We start from the raw sequence: 21,448 nt of genomic DNA, 5'->3' as shown, positions 1-21,448 counted from the left end.
AGAACATCTTGTGTTCTAAATGAGCTCAAGGTACTGAGATCTCTGATATATAAGCAAGGAACTTTGAGAATGTATGAAGATTGAGAAGGATGTATAATGTAATTTTCAAGAAGTGGAAGAGGTGAATTTATTTAAATTGCTAAAAATGAGTTTATATCCATTCTGGCCCATATTTCAGAACTAACCAGTGAAAGGGTGTTTTGTGGGCATTTAGAAAAGGAACCAGAGATCTAAGGAGAGAATAGATTGTATCTTTAAAAGAAAATTATCTATTTTTTTAACATATAATGTATTATTTGTTTCAGAGGTACAGGTCTGTGATTCAACAGTCTTACACAATTCACAGCGCTCACCATAGCACATACCCTCCCCAATGTCTATCACCCAGCTACCCCATCCCTCGGGGGTGGGGGGGATGGGTTAGCCTGGTGATGGGTATTAAAGAGGGCACGTTCTGCATGGAACACGGGGTGTTATACGCAAACAGTGAATCATGGAACACTATATCAAAAACTAATGATGTAATGTATGGTGATTAACATAACATCAAAAAAATTTAAAAATTAAAAAAAGAAAAAGAAAAAGAAAATTATCTAGGACAAGGGAAGAGAAGGACATGGTCCACCCTGATGATTGGGTTCACTCTGGGCACCAATTTTTTAGAGTGATAATTTGGAGGCCAATTAAAATAGATCAGAATATCAGGGAGGTTCAGAGAAACACATATGAGAAGGAACAGTTGGACAAAATTATAGCTGTGCAATTTTTAAGGATTGTCATTTTATTGTTATTTTTAAAAACATTTCTATATAATCTTAAATATTAGAACTAAATATTCATGGGAATCAGCATTAATTATTTCTTCCCTTTGTAAAATATTTTTTTCTTTTTTTAACATCTTTATTCACATGTAATTTGTATACCATTTAGTTCACCCATATAAAGAATAGGAGAAAATATTTGCAAATCATATTGGATAAGGGGTTAATATCTAAAATGAAAAGAACTCACACAATTCAAAGGTTAAAAAAATCCAATTAAAAATGTGCAAAGGACCTGAATAGATATTTTTCCAAAGAAGACAAACAAATGGCCAACAGGCATATGGAAAAGTGGTCAACATCACTAATCATCCAGGGAAATGCTAATCAAAAGCATAATGAGATAGTAGCTGACACATGTTAGAATGGTAAATTGTCAATTTCTCCCCTCATTTCTGTAAAGCTTTTGCGTCATGTGTATCGATGCTTTGTTATTAGGTGCATACATATATATAATTGTTCTACCTTGCTGGTGGATGAATCCTTTTATCATTATAAATTTCCCTCTATTTCTAGTTACATTCTTTGTTTTGAAGTCTTTGTTTCATGGTAGTATAGCTACTCCATCTCTCTGTGGTTACTATCATGATATAATTTTTCTAGCCTTTTACTTTCAATGTACTTTTATCTTTGAATCTAAAGTGTGACTCTTCTAGACAGCATGTATTGGATTTTGATTTTTGTTGTTGTTTTAATCCAGTCTGAAAAACTCAGACTTTTGACTGGATTTTGTTTAATCCATTCACACTTAATATTATTTTTTATATTGTTGGATTTATGTCTGTTGTTTCACCTTTTCCTTTGCATGTGTCTCATGTCTATTCATTCCTCTCCTACTGCCTATTGCTTTCTTTTACATTAAGCAAAGATTTTCTTTTCTTTTAAATTTTATTTTATTATGTTATGTTAGTCACCATACATTACATCATTAGTTTTTGATGTAGTGTTCCATGATTCATTGTTTGCGTATAACACGCAAACAATGAATCAGTGCTCCATTCAATACATGCCTTCCTTAATACCCATCACCCGGCTAACTCATCCCCCCACCCCACTCCCTTCTAAAACCCTCAGTTTGTTTCTTAGAGTCCATAGTCTCTCATGGTTCGTCTTCCCCTCTGATTTCCTCCCCTTCATTTTTCCCTTCCTATTATCTTTTTTTTTTTTTTTTAACATATAATGTATTATTTGTTTCAGAGGTACAGGTCTGTGATTCAACAGTCTTACACAATTCACAGCACTCACCATAGCACATACCCTCCCCAATGTCTATCACCCAGCCACCCCATCCCTCCCACCCCCCACCACTTCAGCAACCCTCAAGTTTGTTTCCTGAGATTAAGAGTCTCTTATGGTTTGTCTCCCTCTCTGGTTTTATCTTGTTTCATTTTTTCCTCACTTCCTCTATGATCCTCTGTCTTGTTTCTCAACTTCCTCATATCAGTGAGATCATATGATACTTGTCTTTCTCTCATTGACTTATTTCACTTAGCATAATACCCTCTAGTTCTATCCACGTCGTTGCAAATGGCAAGATTTTGGTTGTTTTGATGGCTGCATAACATTCCATTGTATATATATACCACATCTTCTCTATCCATAAGCAAAGATTTTCTAATATTAAATTTCTTTCATGATTTTTTTCACTTTTTTTTAAATTTAGGTTTTTACTGGTTACTCTACAGTTTGCCATATCCATCTTAACTAATCAAAATCATCTTCAGGTTTCCAGCACCTTAATTCCAATAAGACACATAAACTTTACTAATATATAGCTCTGTTTCTTTCTCCCCGCTTCATGGGATGATTGTTGTACACATTACATCTCATAATGTTACAAACTGAATAATACACTGTGATAATTATCACTTTACACAATTTTCTGTCTTTTAAAGCGGCTGAGAAGAGAGCAAGTATATGTTTATGACTTTTGATATATTAACTTTCTTTTATAACATTCCTGATAAAGTTACTATCTCAATTTTGCTCCCACCCACTACCCCTTTCTTTACTTTTTTAATTATGGTTTCCTTTTGTTCTTTAAATATATTTATAACAGCTACTTTCAAGTCTTTTTTTCTTAAATACAGCATCTGGTCACTTTTCCAGGCTGTTTCTGTTGCATGATTTTTATTTGTTTGTTGTTTGTCTGTTTTTCTGGCATATGGATCATATTTTCCTGTTTCTGTGCATATACACTCTCTCTCTCTCTTTTGATGAAAACTGGACATTTTAGATAAGATAGTGTATCAACTCCGAGTAGTGCTCCCCTTTCTGGGACTTGTTGTTACTTGTTTGTTCATTTCTTTAGTACTTGTTAGATTACTTTAGTGACATACATTTCTCTCTTTTAATATTAAGCTTCTGATAATGTTCCTCAAGGAGGCATAGCTTTGGATATGTCCCAGAGCCTCCAGATAAAATCATATCCGGACAATCCTTGTGTTCAGCCTTGTGAGAGCCTAAGCTACAAACCGAGCCAAGCCCACTTAGAATTCTCACCTACTCACCTGTGAGGTAACAAACGAGTTTTATTTAAGCCAATACATTGTGATTATTGTTATGCATTAATAGAAAACTGATATAATGGTTAACCAATGTCTGGTATTATCCCACTCTGATCTATTCTCCAAGGAATTTTCTAAAAGGGAAATCACGCGGTCATTCTTCCTTGCTTCCCAGCAACTTTAGAAGAAAATCAGAACCTAGCATAATGTTCAAGGCCTCACCCAAATACATCACTTTGCTCAAATAGAATGGTGAATTTGCACTCCTTTAATAAGCCAGGCTGTCATTCATCCCCATGTGATTGCATAAAACACTCTGGTCCCTTCATGCATTTAAAATGAGATGTGAACTCTTTACTCTTATCAGTTAGCACCTACACTATCAACTCCTCCTCTCTACTTCCTGAGTTTATCTATTATCATTTTCCTCTTGCTTATTACACTCCAGCTGCACTGTGTTTTCTTCATGCAGGCTTTGGACTTCCTCTTCCCTTGAAATGCTTTTTCCAGGTCACTGCTTGGCTGGATAGTTCTTGTCATTCAGATATTAGCTTAAATGGCACATCTTCAGAGACACCCTCCCTGAACACTTAGTCTCAAAGAGCCCTGAAGTCACTCTCACATCATCCCATTTTACTTTAATCATACCACTGATATATTTTCTTGATTATTTATTTGCTTTTTTCCACTCCTCCCATCAACAAACACATAACACACATGCACTAAAATACTGCTTCTATTAAAACAAACACCTAGATCATCTTGTTTAACTACATCTCTATTTTTTAGAAAAAGCCACATAATAGGCACTCAGCATTTGAATGAAATTAATTATGATTGTCATCACTGTGGGTACAAGGTCTCTAAGTACGGTTTCACAGTGCCCAACCTGCTCAACCATACAGAGGAGGCAGCCACTGAGGGGTAAAACACAAAATAACACAGCCCTGTTTTATGACTATGATTTAATCTTCCTAAGAGAGTTATAGAGCTATTGGGGTGAGTGAGAAGTTTTTACCTGAACCAATTTCTTCCAGTGCTCAAGATTATATGATATATTGCCTTGGCAAAAGCCTTGATCACTCTCATATTAGAACTGTGGCAAGTATTATACCTGCAGAAAGTCAGGGTGGGGGATAGTCCTATTCAGTAGGATAATATAATTATACTAATTATTGTCTTACAATAAATTAGTAGCAATCAAATTCCATAATGAAGATGTTCAATACTTTCGGTCTGGGAACCAGAAAGCTGAAATTCATTGAGTAATCTATAAAATAGATACATTAAGGAGTATATTTTTCTAAAAGCTTACCTGACTAATGTTGGCATAGCATTCTTCATTAAAGCCAATATGAATCACTTGAATCATGCAAGGTGAAGTCTAAAACAAATTACATTCCAATAGTAATAGGATACCAATTACCAAGAAAATCTGTATTTGAAAGGAGGAGATATTTAGTGGCTTAGGAGTTTGAGACTCATTGGCATAGGAGTGAAAGATTTTCATGTCAGCAAAAATGGAATGAACCTCAATCACAGAGTGACATTTTCTAAAGGAAGACATCTCTAGGTCTGGTATTAAACAATCATCACTGCCTGCACAGTTTCGTACAAGTTGATTAAATCCACAGGCCTTAATTTTTACTTCTGTAACACAGAGACAAAATAATAACAATAGCAACATGCCTTCCCATCTCATACAACAGTTTGGGGCTCGGATGGAAAAACTAGATGATCTAATATTGTAAGCTGCAATACATTATGAAACGTGCGTGATGCATTTGATACAATCGTGCTATACAGATTTGCTAGACATTGAATACCCGAACGCACAGTAATACTCCAGCTCACTTATGTTTTGTTTCCACAGCATCAATTGCTGTGAAAATCCAATAAAAATTAAATAGGATAAGAGATATATTAATAGTACGTCTGAACCTGCTGGTTTTCTCCTTTATAACCCAGGGACACTGAGGCCCTGGGATCAAAGGCCAATGTGAATTTCTATAGACAGGTTAACATAGTAGATCACAAGGTTGTAACCTTCATCCCCCATGTTCAAATCTCAGAAGTACTGTATAACTAAAGAATTTCTCCCCGCTCCTGAATGGGTCTCTTGCCATCAGGTTATATCTCTGCCATGGCCTTGTGCTTTTCATGCATTCCCTCTCCATGTGGCATTTCTGTCACTGCTTCTAAGTCCCTAGAGGCCCAAGCAGCAGCCACAGATGGCAGGAGTGATTTCTATAAAGCATTTCAAGGTGAAAGGTGCTTCATCCACCTACAATGCTATCATGATCAGTCATCTCAGCAAAATCAGAGTTGAGCCTCCTTCCAGTGTGTCACCAGCTGCAAACTGCTGATATCCTTTTGATATGGATTTCTTGATTGTTAAACCAGAATAAAATGTATATTGCTTTGACAAAAAATGCATGTGGAAAAGCTTCTTATTTGAAGGATTAAAAGTAAAATCTGTTTTTGTTCTAATTTCCTTCTGTTCTATTTGAACAGCAGGAGTACAGACTTATTTTTACTATCCTTCTGCTCAGAGCAATGGGATTTTGATATTAAACAAAAGAAGGGATTTACTTCAAATATCTAGGCCTAGGCCAGGGAACCAGAGCTATGAGTCAGTGACATGAAAATTGGGCTTTGTTACATGAGATGCAATTCTAGATATTTTTTCCTTAATTGACTCAGTGACTGCAGAAAAGTTCATTTACTGTAATCAATATTACTTTACATTGTGCCTCAATCAAAAACTACTTTCTATGGTCAATAGCAATTAGACGGATAGACAGAAATGGCAGCATCAATGGTGATGAAACTCAAGATTTATACCTGCCACTCTTCTTTAAAAAGAATATGCCAGGGAAACAGCTAAGTGCATTATATTGAATCTGCAGCCTTGCAGGGAGGACATAGAATGGGCGTTGGAAAAAGTCAGAAATACCACAGGTCAGGAAGCCAAGATGAAAAATCTCTCTAAAACTTTATCTCTGATATTGTCTTAAGTTAACCAAGATCTAATAAACAACAGGTAAAACACAGAAGCAGAAGAACCAGGAAGGACACAAGTGGAAAATAAATTGGTACCTTGTAGGTAGTTCCAAATAAATAAAATAAATTCACTGGAAAAGCGAATTTATAGATAGTTGGATCTGTTTTTCATAAATAACTGTGGTTGGTGATCATTGGAAAGATAATGCAGATAAAAGAAATCATAGCCAGAAGCACACTAAACAGAAGTGATGAGAAATGAGTGAGCACCTATAAAGAATTTGATGGTTTGCCTGAATAAACATAGGGAAATATTTCCCTTCTGCTAGAGTATGCCAACCTGACTATACTCATGCACATAACATCTCAAACATCTGCTGCTTTGCAATTGGTTTTCTGATTTTTCTCTTTGATCCTTTTTTTTAAACCTCTATTGGATGGTTTTGACCAATAGTTTCCAGATGACAAGATGGTAGTGACACAGAGGGAAAGGTTACTAAGTGTTGTTAGAATCAAGATGGGGGGAGATGAACCACGAGAGACTATGGACTCTGAGAAACAAACTGAGGGTTCTAGAGGGGAGGGGCGTGGGGGGATAGATTAGCCTGGTGATGGGTATTAAAGAGGGCAGGTACTGAATGGAGCACTGGGTGTTATACGCAAACAGTGAATCATGGAACACTACATCAAAAACTAATGATGTAATGTATGGTGATTAGCATAACATAATAAAATAAAATAAAATAAAAAAGAAGATGTGGTATATATACAATGGAATATTATGCAGCCATCAAAAGGAATGAAATCTTGCCATTTGCAATGATGTGGATGGAACTGGAGGGTATTATGCTGAGCGAAATAAGTCAATCAGAGAAAGACATGTATCATATGATCTCACTGATATGAGGAATTCTTAATCTCAGGAAACAAACGGAGGGTTGCTGGAGTGGTGGGGGATAGACATTGGGGAGGGTATGTGCTATGGTGAGCGCTGTGAATTGTGCAAGACTGTTGAATCACAGACCTGTACCTCTGAAACAAATAATACATTATATGTTAAAAAAAAAAAAAGATAGTAGGAAGGGAAAAATGAAGGGGGGGGATCGGAGGGGGAGATGAACCATGAGAGACTATGGACTCTGAGAAACAAACTGAGGGTTCTAGATGGAAGGGGGGGTGGGGGGATGGGTGAGCCCGGTGATGGGTATTAAAGAGGGCACGTACTGAATGGAGCACTGGGTGTTATATGCAAACAATGAATCATGGAACACTACATCAAAAACTAATGATGTAATGTATGGTGATTAACATAACATAATAATAAAAAATATATATATAATCAAAAAATAAGAATCAAGATGGGAGGAGTTAAATCAAACTAGGAATAGGACTGGCACTGGGAGCCAGGGAAGCAGTAGCAATGGGGCCTTGGAGCTGCAGCAGAGGCAGATGGAGACTAAGAACCGGCCGCACCAGCACAACAAAAGGAGCCATGTTTGATCAAAGCAAATATGAAAAGAAAACTATGTAATTAATTCTAAGCTACAAAGACACTGGTTGATAAAGTAGAAATGTCCTAGAACTGGTAATCTAGATGAAGTTCACAGGATAGCATCCTATAACCCAAGTCACTGCAGGGCATCAAGCCTTGGGGAATATAAAAGAGACATACTTAACCATCACAGCTTCCTGACTTTTTGGGAGATTTCTCTCCATAAAAATAGTAGTTCCTCCAGAAAAGGAAGAAGGAAGGGAGGCAGGGAGGGAGGAAGGGAGAGAAGGAGGGAGGGAGGGACGAAGGAAAGAAAGACCTAGAAATATCTGGAAATGCTCTCTGGGTTGAAGAAGTTTTTGGACTGTATTGCAAATGCTTACAAATACTCACGAACATAATCTCTTTTCACATTGCTCAAGTGACCCTTAACTTTGTTTGACCATCTGTCTTCTAACCTTGTCATCCCTCTCCAACAGAAGAATCTTTTGAAAATGCAATGAGTCCTGGGTGACTCAGTCAGTTAAGCATCCAACTGTTGATTTTGGCTCAGGTCATGATCTCAGGGTCATGGGATCGAGCCCTGTGTCTGGCTCCATGCTCAGTGGGGAGTCTGCTTGAGATTCTCTCTCTCCTTCTCCCTCTGCCCCTCCCCTTTCTCTCTCTTTCTTTTTCTCTCTCCCTCCCTCTCTTTCTCTCTCTAAAATAAAGAAATAAAATGTTAAAAAAAAAGAAAGAAAATGCAACAAATTGGGTAATATCTTTCTCCTACCTCAACCCTTTTAATAACTTCCTGTTTTGCTCTGAATACATTCAAAACTTCTAATGGCCTAGAAGGACTTGCAAGATATGCTCCCCTCACCTCTATAGCTTTATCTCCTGCTTCCCCCCTGGCTCCCGCCCAGCTTTCAGTTCCCAATACAATAAGCACTTTACCTGAGGGCTTAACATCTCTACTCCCTTCTGTTGAAAACTTTCCCTACTGCCCGGGAGATTATAAGACTGATTTTTCTTATCAGATGATTTGCTGGTGTTTGTCCTGGAGAGGGATAGAATTAGCCAGAAGCCCTGATAATCTCCCACCATACTTCTTTTATTGTATGCAAATAGGCATTTATAGGTGTTCCATCTTAATTCTTAGTGGTAATAATTTACCAATGAGCATCTGATGTGATTCTAGGAAGCCCTGAAAAGAAGAAAAGAGGGAGACAGATGGAAAAGCAACGAGTACATGTATAGTGATAAGAATGAAAATTTATCAGGGATTCAGGTAGGAATAATAAACTAAAAAGGGCTAAGGAAAAAGACTGTTGTCTACAGCAGGAGAAACCTAAGGAAGTCATGAATATGAAATCACAAAAGTAAAGTACAAATGGGAGTAAAAAATCAAAGAGAAATTGCTGAACAGGATATAAATAGTCACAGAGAACCAGTGAACATAAACAGAGGAGAAAGCCCAGTGAGATATATACTGCTTACTGCTTATATTTTGAATAGACTTTTATGACATAAGAATAAGAAAATAAGAAAAAAATTTTTTGAATCTTTTTAAAAATTATGATTCTTAAAAACTTGACTAGTTATGAGGTTACCATACAAGCCAAGATTTCATTGGTCCAAAACTCAACTGCATTGATATTCTTCTTGTATTCCAAGGGGGCAAAACAGATACTAGCATTTCAGACAGGTCTGTTTCCTTCAATTGTGCTATTTATTCTCTGCTGCGCCGTGCCTTTCATCAATGATCTTTTGCCAAAAACAATGCTTTATGTACAATGCACACACATCTTGTTGAAAACGAAACAATGCTTTTACTGTTCTAGCTTTATTCGGGCATCTAGTACAAGTCTGCTGTTGTCTTAAGCTTTATTGTGTCCCTACCTTCTCACTTAACAATAACACAAAGATCCAATTTGTAACCACCCAGAGAGTCAGGGGCATTTGTCTCTCGTGAGGATGTACACAAGTGTAGGAGGTACAAATGGTTTTGCAGCGCTTGTCACAGTCTATTGGAAGTTGAAGATGAATCAACGACAAAGAGGACATTTTAAATTATTTTGATTTCAATTTACTGCTACACCCACAAGTTTCTGTAAGTAATAGGGCAAATAAATAATCATTCTGTAACAGGAAAACCACCCATCCTTTACACCAACCAAAAGGGCTGTGATAATTAACAGGGGCCTTCTGTGGGGGCCACATTGTGAATTAAAAACCATCACAAACAGCACTAGTATTCTGAATTCAGAACTGAACTCAGATGATTTTTTTATTTGGCTTTATTCTTCTACTGAGCCATGAACCAAACAAAAGTTTTGGGATTTTGTTTCTGTTTCTAATGTCTTAGTGAAACAAGATAAACAGAAGAGAATTTATATAGTTTCTAAAATGAGTCACTTGGAACAAGACTAGAATACAAAAATATTTTATAAACCAGAATAACATCTCCATTCCAGTACTTTAAATTATGCTATATAATCAGGATTTCTTAGTAAATACTGTTGACCTTTGAACAAGACCAGGGTTAGAGCACCAAACCCCTTGCACTGTCAAAAATGCATGTATAACTTTTGACTCCTCAAAAACTTAACTATTGGCCAGAAGACTTAACCAACAACATAAGGCCAATTAATACATATTTTGAATGCTATATGTATTATATACTGTATTCTTATGATAAAGTAAGCTAGAAAAAAACAAAATGTTATTAAAATCATAAGAGAAAATACATTTACAGTGCTGTATTTATAAAAAAAAAGAAAACCCTGTCTATAAGTGGACCTACACAGTTCAAACCCACATTGGTCAGGATCAACTGTATACATATAGAGATGTGTGTGTGTGTGTGTGTGTGTGTGTGTGTGTGTGTGTATACATACCATGTCGGTATTAGCTATTTGAAGATTGATTTGGGAGGTAAAAATGAGTAACCATATTTTCCTCTTTTTACAACACTGTAGTAAATGAAATAACATGTAAGTAATTTCTTAAAGAGTCTAGTACATAATAGGTCCTTAATTTATGCTAGTTCTTTTCCCCTTCTGGATACTAGTTAAGAAAGTTCAGTTGTACTAATGATGTGTTTACCAAAATATGTAAATACCTGCTGTATACCAGAAACCTCTAGATAAAGCATTTTATTTACTCTTTACAAATGGGCATTGTAATTCCCAATTTAGAGAAAAAGAAGAGGAGGCTTAGTAAAAACTAACTCATCTAATGCATACAGCTATAAAGAGGTGAAGGTGGTAGGGATGAAAATTTGTACCTGGGGATTTTGACTCCTCGTACAGGTTGAATTGTTCCCTCCCAAAACGGTATGCTGAAGTCTGAACACCTAGGACCTCAGAATGTCTTATTTAGAAAAGGGTGGTTGACAAGATCATACAAGAGTGGGATGAACCCTTAATCCAACATGACTGGTGTCCTTGTAAGAAAAGAAGAGAGACACAAAGGAAAAAATGCCCACGTGATGATGGTGCAGAGATTGGAGGGACATGTCTCCAAGCAAGGAGCATCAAGGATTGGCAGCAAACGATGGAAGAGGCAAAAACAGATTCATCCTCTACAGATTTCAGAGGGAGTATGGCTCTGCCAGCACCCTGAGTTCAGACTTCAGGCCTCCAGAATTGTGTGGTTTACCAAAGGACATGGCATTTAATCTAGAAGTTTAGGAAAGAACAAATGTATGCCAGGTGAAGTGATTTTAAGGTTAGATTACTGTTTCATTTCTGTTGGTAGAGATGGAGTTGGTAGTGATGGTGATGTTTGGGTAACAGCTCACTATAGTCACCTTAAATTATGGTGAGTTTATTTTAAGGATACATGTGGGAATAAGTGACCAAGGATCTCAGCCACATGGCCAAGGCCCAAGAGAACCCAGGCAAAGCCAAAGATCCAGGCCAAGGAGGAGAAGAAGCCACGGCAGAACTAAGGCTCTGGAGCTTGGACCAGGGAGGTCATTTGGAATTCAAAGTAGCTCTAGCAACCTTGGCCGCAAAAGTTCTGAGTTCATACTCGAGCTCTCCACCATTAAATCAAATATGCCTCTGTGTCTGTCCATTTACTTTTCTCTTGACAATTTGATGATTTCTCCCCGTATTTTCTAGCACTAACTCCAGGAAAGGAATCACATTGGCTTACCAAATAATCATCATTTACGTTTGGACAATATTTTTCCTACCATGCCATGTCAGAGGCCACTGGTCATCCTATTCCATCTTTCCAAGGCCTTTCTCAGCAAAAGATAATAGGTGGGACAATTCTCAGGGAGTCTGTTCAGATGACAAGCTTTCCAAAGAAATTTGTAATACAGTTGTCAAGGGTCTTCTATGTCTATCTAAATAATCCTAATTTTATTCTTTGGATTGCAATCAAAAGATGCTTGTGCACAGAGAAGTGACATAATTAGCTTTGCTTTTTAGGAAGACAGTTGTAGGACCTCTGAGAAGTAAAGACTGAAATGCAAAGAGGTGGGTGGTCAAGATAGTAGCAAGAGGCTTTGCAAGAGTCCAAGCTAGTTAAGGGCAGAACCCAGTGTTTCTCTACCATCCACTCCTTGGTGATTTCACATAGGTAGTTGTCTCAAATATTGTGTACATAGTTCGCTTGAGATGGGGTTTTTGCTCAGCTGTATTTCACAACAGTTCAGCAGTAGAAATGGGGATGAGGTGACTTAGAGCTCATGAATAATGTACCATGCCCATATACTGGGAGAGAAAACACAAAAAAAACAAAAAAAAAAAAAGAAAAAAAACCCAACCCTTGGCTTTCCTATCCATGATTTTAACAGCTTGAGTTATATAAATGCTTTTTGCTTCAGAAAAGCAAAGCATCAACCAGAACACCTTTCACAAAATGGCTATGTAATAAAGATTAAGGACAGAGCAAATCCATTTTGCTTTAGGTAAAAGACAACCCACATATTATTGTCATCTTCCTTCTGTTTTACTGTTTTTCTTTTAATTAAAATGCAATTTTGTTTGAATTCCAAGGGTTCTAATCTCATCACTATCAAGCCACTTTGGAGAGGGGGATAGGTTGGTTTGGCAAGACTTGGAATGCCAGGATCCCCATATACAATGAGCACACAGCAGAAAACGAAGTGTAGCATCACCCATCACCCAGGCTTTTTTTTTTTTTTTTTTTTTACATTTCAAACTGTCATTTTAAAGAACAAATACCAATATTCCTGAACAACAGGAAAAGCAAAGCAGGTTGGTGGGGTTTGGGTTTTTTTTTTTTTTTTTTTTGGTACCACTTTTCATCTCTCCATGAGTTTCCTAATAGCGCCTTTGACAAGGAACATGCTTTTCCACTTGTGATCAAAATCACTGAAGAATAGGCAGCTCTCCTTTCCTTTATCAGCCTGCTCTGTCGCTGCTGCCCTGGGAGATTTTTTTTTATTCCCAAATAAAATCATCTAAGGCCACCACTAAAAGGGAGATGTTTTATAATGAGTAATTAGGCCAAGATCGTTTCATTAACCCTTCATTGCCCTCAAATCTGATTTAACCTTCGGAAAAAAGAACATAATTGAAAATATAGGAAATCTATAGCAAAAAATGACAAGAGCTGGAAGAGATATGCTTGCATGGCATGTGATGGGAGAATGTACCTTGAGGGGCACCGCCTGACCTTTTCAAGAAATCAACAATCATAATTAAGTACTAGAGGCACACTGAGTTTCCAAAGAGACCAGAGGACGAAGAGACAAGGGCAGTGTATTGCAGTCAGATGCACTCAGCCTGTTTACAACAAACATTTTGTGCAGTTGGTGCAGCACATCAGATGGAAAGCCTGGATTCAAATTTCCCAGTGGGCAAGTTCCCTTCCCCATCACATGTCCTCCTGCCATGGTAGAGATTACAGAAGTTCCTAAACCACAGAGGATCGTGAAGATGAAATGTAAGACTGTGTATAAAGCTCTCAGAAGAGGGTCTAGCATGTAGCAGACCTCTAAGCAAATGCTAGTTACTCAAGGTCAGGTAGATCAGCCACCTCGCTGGTACTAAAGGAATTGTTTGCCTTAATATGGAGCGCAAAGATTTCAGAAGATATTACTGTTTCCTTTGATTGATTTGGTTAGCTGATTTTGATTTGGAGTCAATTTTGAAGTGTTTGTTTCCTCAATCTCCATTTTATTGTGATATGACACAACAATTCCTGGCTTCTGTTGTCCTTCAAAGTTAAGAATATGTTACCATCCATTGCATGTCGGGCCATGGGTAAAGGACAGAGATGATGCTTATTTTATCCAATTTTAGAATTCATCAGCCAGGGAAAGATTTAGCAGTTTAGGATATTGGGAAAACTTGTTCATAGTATTCAGACATACCTGGTTCTAAATATTATTTGTAATGTTAACATACATACTTTCCATCTCCATTTATTAGCTGGGAATGATAATACTTACACATAGTGTTCATAAGAGGATTAACTATAGCATTTTTTAAATTTTTATTTTGAAGTAATTTAGACTCATTAGAGAGTTGTAAAAATAACAGAGTCCCTTCATCCAGCTTCCCCTAATGTTAACACTTTATAACCATAGTACAATTATCAACATTAGGAAATTTACATTGATACAATTCAAATTCAGAGATTATTAACTAACATACAATGCATTATTCAAATGTCATCCATTTCCCCCACAATGTCCTTTTCCTGGTGCAAGATGCAATTCAAGATTCAGTAGCACATTTACTATTCAAGTCTATTTAAGTGAGAGTTTCTCAGATTGTCTTTGTCTATCATGACTATGGTTCTTTGGACTAGTATTAGCCCATTAATTTTTAGACTTTCCCTCAATTTGGGCTTGTCTATTTTTTTCTCATGATTAGATTGAGGTTATATATTTTCAACAAGAATGCCAAAAACTGATGTTGTGTTCTCACTGCATCATAACAGAAGCCATATGATGGTGGTATGTCTTATTACTGGTGATATTAATTTTGCTTGTTTGGTTAAGGTGGGGCCCCACAGTTTGCCACTGTAAATTTACCCTCTTCCTTTTGTGATTAACATCCTTTTGCTACTATTATTTATTTTCTGGCTCAGTTATCCAAGATCTGGCCTTGAAAGTATGTTATTAGCCCCTGTACTATATAAGCATGTTTCCATCTTTTTTGAACTTTACTTTACTCTCTGACACCACAAAGAAGTATTCCAAGCTCAATTTGCACTTTTTTCTGTCCCAGCCTTGAAATCAGCTATTTCTCCAAGGAGCCCTAGTCCTTTTTGTAGGAAAATGGCATTTACAAATCAATATCTGGATGCATTGGTCCTCTCAGTAGACAGCATTAGGAAATTATATATATTAATTATATATGCTATACTATAATTATTAATATTATATATAATTAATATATAAATTATATTAATACATTAATATATTAATTGCTTCTAGGTCCTCTCAGCAGACACTGGTAGGAAATTATATATATAAATACATTATATATAATTAATATATTAATTTTATAATTTATATTATATAGAAGTTATACATATATGTATCTTCTACATTTACACATGTACATTTCTATATCTATCCATCTTTATATCTTAAAAAAAAACACAAATTCAGGATGATTTCTGTTGTCCTCTAAAGTAGGAATTCCAATCCAGCACCAGAGTTCAATTTAACATTTCTCCTTTCCTTATTTGTAACTCCCTTTTCAAACAATGAGAAGTGTGGTTCTTGTTAGTCACAATATATTTACTTATTCGTTCAATCCTTGTATATATATATATACAAAATTGCTTCAGAATTGCTAAACCATACTCCTGTGAAAACCAAATTTATGAAATAGAGCAATACTTGTATATATTTTTGTCTTTGGCCTTATAGAATGTATAATTAAAAAGCTATTTCCAAAGCTATTTAAATTAGTTATTTTCTTCCCCCACTTATTTCAATGTACCTATATCATTTCTTGGTAATACTGTGGGTTCATTTGTTTGTATTCCATTTTTGGTTCCTCTGACAATCTGGTTAATTTCTTTCTTTCTTTCTTCCTTTCTTTCTTGCTTGCTTGCTTTCATTTTTAGGTATGTTTGAAAGGTCAGAACTATAACAAGAACTATACTCAGAGGAGTGGGACTCCCCCTCATCCTTTTGTCCCATTCCCATCACCATTCTTTTTACCCCAATCCCACTCTCCCCCTTTAGGTAACTAATCTTACTGGTTTCTGGTTTATCCTTTCTATATTTATTTTTGCACAAATGATTAGATGCATATATATTTTCTCACACCCTTTTTTTCTTACATAAAAGTAATATACTATAGATACTCATATGTGCTTTGTTTTTTTTTTTTCCCTCAGTCTATTCAAGACATTCCTTTATATCACTTTGCAGAGATTTTTTTCATTCTTTTTGATAGTTGCATAGTTCTCTATTGGAAGATTTACCATAGTTTATTCAATACCTCTCATATTTGTGGGCATTTGGGATATTTCCAACATTTTACATTCACAAAGAATAACCCTGTACATATGTCTTTTTGTATTGTTGGACGTATTACAATATTTTTAGTTTCTGGTACATAGTAAAAGTTAGTCACCCAAACTTCCAAGCTGATCTACATTCTCTCTCCTGATCTACATTCTCGGAGGAGATTATTACTGGCTATGCATGTAGCTTTTCCACCAAGCACTCTCTCCTGATCTACATTCTCGGAGGAGATTATTACTGGCTATGCATGTCAGGTGCATAAAGAGGAAAAAAAGAAATGTTTCAGATTGAGAAAGATTAAAAATCAAGAGACAATTCAAAGTACTAAATCTATTAAGGAGTACAAGGAGGGCTAAACATGATTCAACTGCAGCAAAGCAAGTTGAACTAGGTTGTTCGGGGAGAGGAAAATCAGTCAGATGCGTCTCAGGCCACCATGAGGAGTCCTTTGCAGGAAGTGGGGAACAAACTTCTGTTAAGAGTTGTCACAAGAGAAGCAAATGACTCTCATTGCAGAAGGCCTGGCAAGTGTGCTCATTTTTTGAAAAACAAAAAAATCTCCAAACTGTTATTGATGGAAATACAAGAGATGGAAGCTATAGGAAATAAAATAACTTGTTCTCTGTCTGACATTTCTCGTAAATGCGTCTAGGGCTTCCTGACCCTCATCCCTTTATTTGAGAATTCTCCCCTAACACAATCCTCCAATTTTTATAACTTTGAATTGATGCATATTAAAAAGAATAATTCCTGGCTGTGTGGCTGTTCCTTTTAACTTTATCCTGGTTTGCCTTAAGTCAAAAAGATATTAAGAGTCCATTAATGTAATAAAGGAAAACAGAAAATTGTTGAAATTATCATTATGGTATCTAAGCATTCCTCCCAGTAGGGGAAAGAGGTGTTTGAGGTACTAAATAAACACATTCATCCCCCTTGCCCAATGCTAAAATAATTGAAAGAAAGATGTAGACATCAGAGAGAACAAAAAGGCAGCTTTAATACTAAAAAACAAAAACAGAAAGCAAAGCAAGCAAAAAAATCCAATTTGGAGAATGTGATTTAATATCTGTGATACAATGATTTTGTTAAGTTTTATTCTCATCACAGGAAGGGGGGGCGGACAAAGACTTCCCTTGTGGAAGTCTGTCTAGTAGAAAATAGAAGATTCCTGCCGACAGGTTCAGTCTAAAAGTGGAAAGCAGGAGGCTGGAACTGGGCACACTCAGGGACATTTTCCAAATTCATCAATCAGATAAGTTACTTCTGTCCCCACATGCAGACTGATTAAAGATGGGGAAGAGTCTAGGGCCCCTCTACATGCATCAACTAATAGTGAAAAAGGTGCAAAGCCATTGGGAAAATAACTCCCAATATACACGCTTTCAAAGGTGAGATAGCAGGCTTACTACTATGCTCTGAGGTTTATTAGATATATTAGATATATTTTGGTAGATCAGGACCAACTGGGTCCTGATTTCAGAAGAGTGCTTGGTGGAAAAGCTCTTAGCAAGGGGCCTGGGGCTCCTAATCCATGATAATTAAACACTCCAGACTCCTACTGCTTCTGCCTGTCATTTTGTTTTCTTGTTTTTTGAAATTTTTTGGTTGTTTTTTCTTTTTAATCTGATGCTGCTTTTACTTCTTGAATTAATTATTCTTCCAAAGCTCCTTGATTTGTTTGTCTCATGCAGGGAGAGACAGGTACGAGAGTTAATTAAATATCCTCTTGTCAGACAGCTGATGAAATCTTCAATACCACTGGTTCTGGGGTGTGTGTGTGCGTGTGTGTGTGTGTGTGTGTTCTTAACTTACTCTTCTGCTAGGTGACTGAAAGGCGGTATTGGCCTCCTTATTTATTTTAACATCTGGGTGGACTTTGCTTTGAAAAGATCAGGCCACAGAGCATGGGAGCAAGGTGGCAGGAGGGGTCTAACTGGGTGATTTATTTGACAGTGCTCATAACTAATTAGAACTGTGTCATGGCCAAAACCTCTTTCCTTGGCTCTGCACAAAGATGCTGTTACCTCCAGATCTTTTTCATGGTGTCCTTTGTGCTGATAGGGATGGACACAGCGCATTGCCTACAAGGATATAGGAGGCTGTTGGAGAGAACTGTGTTGATACAAGAAGAAAAAGATAATTACAAGAGCAAATATCTGGGTGAGGGACAGGGAGTGAGTGATTGGGAGACTGGTAGCACTTAAACACCATCTGGGAGGAGAGAGCACTTTTTTTTAACTTTATGTGCAACAAAGAATAATTTCCAGAGTTTTTAGTATCTATAGTCACAGATATTATTTCCTTATGCTAGTTAGTTTATTTACTTAAAAAAGAGTATATATGTTGTCATTGAGGTGAGGACAGATGAGAGGAAAAAATATCAGATATAAGATTCTTTGAAATAATCCCTAGTGTTAAGAGATGATCTCTTGTCCCTGGAAAGTTAAATCATGGTTTATTACAATAACCAGAAGATATATATATAAGCCATGTGCTCTTATTCCTTTTACAGAAGGATATAATTTCTCAAAATAATTTATTTATTTCTTATTTCACAATCCCCAAGAAAAGGTGCCTTGTATTTCTTCACCTGAATAATGAGGACAATTTTTTTCCACATCATAAAAGAAATAATAAAATCCTCAGAAATCACAAAATCCATGGCTGCCATGTCTGGTATCCCTTCCCTCAGTCATGCAATGGCATTTTGGGATTCATCATCTACATGTCTTGAAAAATACTTGCCTATGCTTTACCCTGAGGAGTATAGTCCTCTAAAATCACCCCAGATCTCGGACCCTTCATCAATTAACCAAAATATCACCTATATCACAAAGTTTTATGAGGATGAGGCCCCAGTCCTGGTGAGAGTAGATGGGGCCTGGGCTAGAGGGGACAATAGCATCTGGCGCTGAGCTTTTTTGAACAAATAAATGGATGATTAAAACAATGCAATGAAGATGATAACCTTGAAATTGTGTGCTACCTCAGAAAATCACTTCTCTATGAACTTTGTCACCACAAATTGAGTGAAATATTGGAGAAAGTCCAGACTGGGTCCTAGGATATCATTGTACTCTCAGTGCCTATGAAGTGATGCATAGGTGGTGTTCAATTAATGTTTGAGGGTACTACTAATGACAAAATCATTCACCACGCCTAAAATGACCACTCAGAAACTTGATGGGGGGAAATTACCTGATGAATAAATCCTCACTAGCTAATCTCAAATCACACCTGGGTGGGGAGTTTCTCTATGGGATGGTGGCACTTGCCCTCTTGCTCAGGAATCCTGACCCTTGTCCATTGATCTTATTTACACTGAGATTTTTGACAATTCGTTCTCAGCCCAAGGGCGATGACAGGTGGATATGCCAATAGTTGGTTCTTTCTTGAGTTGGCACTACTCTTCACTCCTAAAAAGAAAGATGCCATGTCAGTAAAATACATTTTTATTTCTTTTGCATTATCCAGTAAGAATAAGATGAGCCAAACCACTTAACTGCCTTAGAGCTATGGCATTCAGCAACCCTGACTGCTCCGTTAGCCAGAGCTGAATGTGAACAATGACCTCAAGGTCAAGATTTTCATTGGCCCTTCCTAAATGCCTAACCCTCAGATTCCCCCAGGATCTTAAATGTTTGCTTTGCAAATAGAAATGTCAAAAGGTCTATTTATAAATGTGTATTTAGTGACCCAGCAGAAAAATTTTGGCCAAGAACTTATTTATTTGGGGAATGGTTCTATTCTCTGAATCAGCTGGAGGGATGTGGGTAACTGTAGAAGATGGTCCTGGTTTCCTAAAAGGCATTGCCCTCTGCCCTCTGTCTCACCTTGTCAGCAGACATGCTGTGCCCTGCTTTGAGCTGGAGGATGAGCAGCCCCGTTTACTCTGCTTTGGGACAACGTAATGAGAATCAGCCACGAGACAGAGATTTTTAAAGATGTTTTATTAATGTGTCCCTTGACTGTTCATTTGCTAAGGGTTTACAAATGCTTTATCAATTATTAATGGTCTTGATACCTAGCTTTAAAAAAAATCCTTAAAGTTGGGAAAGATATGGGCACTGAATAATTCACACCCACTGCCACTTCTACTAGACTAATGCCTTTTAACAGATAAGGCCAGAGTAATCTGGATTAAATTTGTTTATCTCTGGGCCTGTTTCCTTTTCATTCCTCTAAAAATGGAGACTACACCTTGAAGAACAAGGCCTATCATCTGGTTGTTAAAATTGAAACCAGGGAGCCAGGTCTTTCATGATTTCAAGCTAATGTTTCTCCTGACCTTGGGTAACAGTTGGAAAGTCATTTAATAGGTCTCTCTTCTTGACATTTTCGGATTTCTCTGGCTTTATTCTGCTACTCATTTCTCAATGAATTATTGAGGATGAATTTAACCAGCCAGCCATTAGTTTGTACTTTTCTCACTCTTCATATATCACTTTGGGCCTGGCTTTTTCCTTGCAGAGATTGAACCTTGACTACTTCTGCAGCCTGACTCTCGGTAGATGTTTTTCTGATTTCTCACTACTTCACAATTCCATTTTGTTGCTTCTAACCAAATGCAGTTAGAAATCAAACAGCATTTTGCATTGTGTGTGTGTGTGTGTGTGTCTAAATGTATGGATTTTTCAAAGTCAAGAAGCACAGTGCATTTTCAGATAGATCAACTTCAAGATAGAAGGCATTTAGAGTGGGAAAGCATTTAGGATGGGCAGCATATAGTTCATCAAGGTGATGCTAGCTGGTCAGAGCTCCTTTTTTGAGTTTTGGATGTGGGCCTATGGCAACTACCCTAGTGATAGAAATTGGTGTAGGCAAGCACAACCGGGGAGTCCAAGACAATGAGTTTATTGCAGGAGATCCACTATGGATAAAAGGGCATAGCAACAAAGAAGTTGCAAAACAGACATTCTTGCATTTTAGTTCTTATATATTAGAATATGATAGGACCCCAATCAGTAGTCAGGGATGTGAAGAATTTAGATTCAACACAGTGATGTAGGGAACTGGAGAGGGTCCATGTAGTATCTGGTGGATACTACAGACTGGTCTGGAATTCCTTCCAATGGACTGAAGGAATCTCCAAAGACAGTCCCACATCTACTTTAGTATCAACTCCAAGGCAAGGCAGAAGCATAGACCTGGGGGCTCCTGGGTGGTTTAG

At 37.1% G+C, this 21,448-nt stretch overlaps 1 protein-coding gene across 3 annotated transcripts in view; it reads right to left on the bottom strand.

Moving 5' to 3' along the window:
- The window catches only part of LOC144381418 (uncharacterized), a 209,056-nt gene that overhangs the window by 35,232 nt on the left and 152,376 nt on the right, over positions 1–21,448 (bottom strand). For 2 of the 3 annotated variants that reach the window (XM_078069621.1, XM_078069623.1), the window contains exon 5: positions 17,251–19,694. The exons of the other annotated variant lie outside the window; for it this stretch is intronic. In XM_078069621.1, the coding sequence (XP_077925747.1) occupies positions 19,591–19,694 (104 nt within the window). In that variant the 3' untranslated portion in view covers positions 17,251–19,590. Of the gene's footprint in view, positions 1–17,250; positions 19,695–21,448 lie in introns of those variants that run through there. 3 annotated transcript variants of the gene reach the window in all.

The sequence above is a fragment of the Halichoerus grypus genome, chromosome 3 (assembly GCF_964656455.1).
Source record: "Halichoerus grypus chromosome 3, mHalGry1.hap1.1, whole genome shotgun sequence".
NCBI classification, from domain to species: domain Eukaryota; kingdom Metazoa; phylum Chordata; class Mammalia; order Carnivora; family Phocidae; genus Halichoerus; species Halichoerus grypus.
This window is presented reverse-complemented; position numbering and strand designations above follow the sequence as displayed.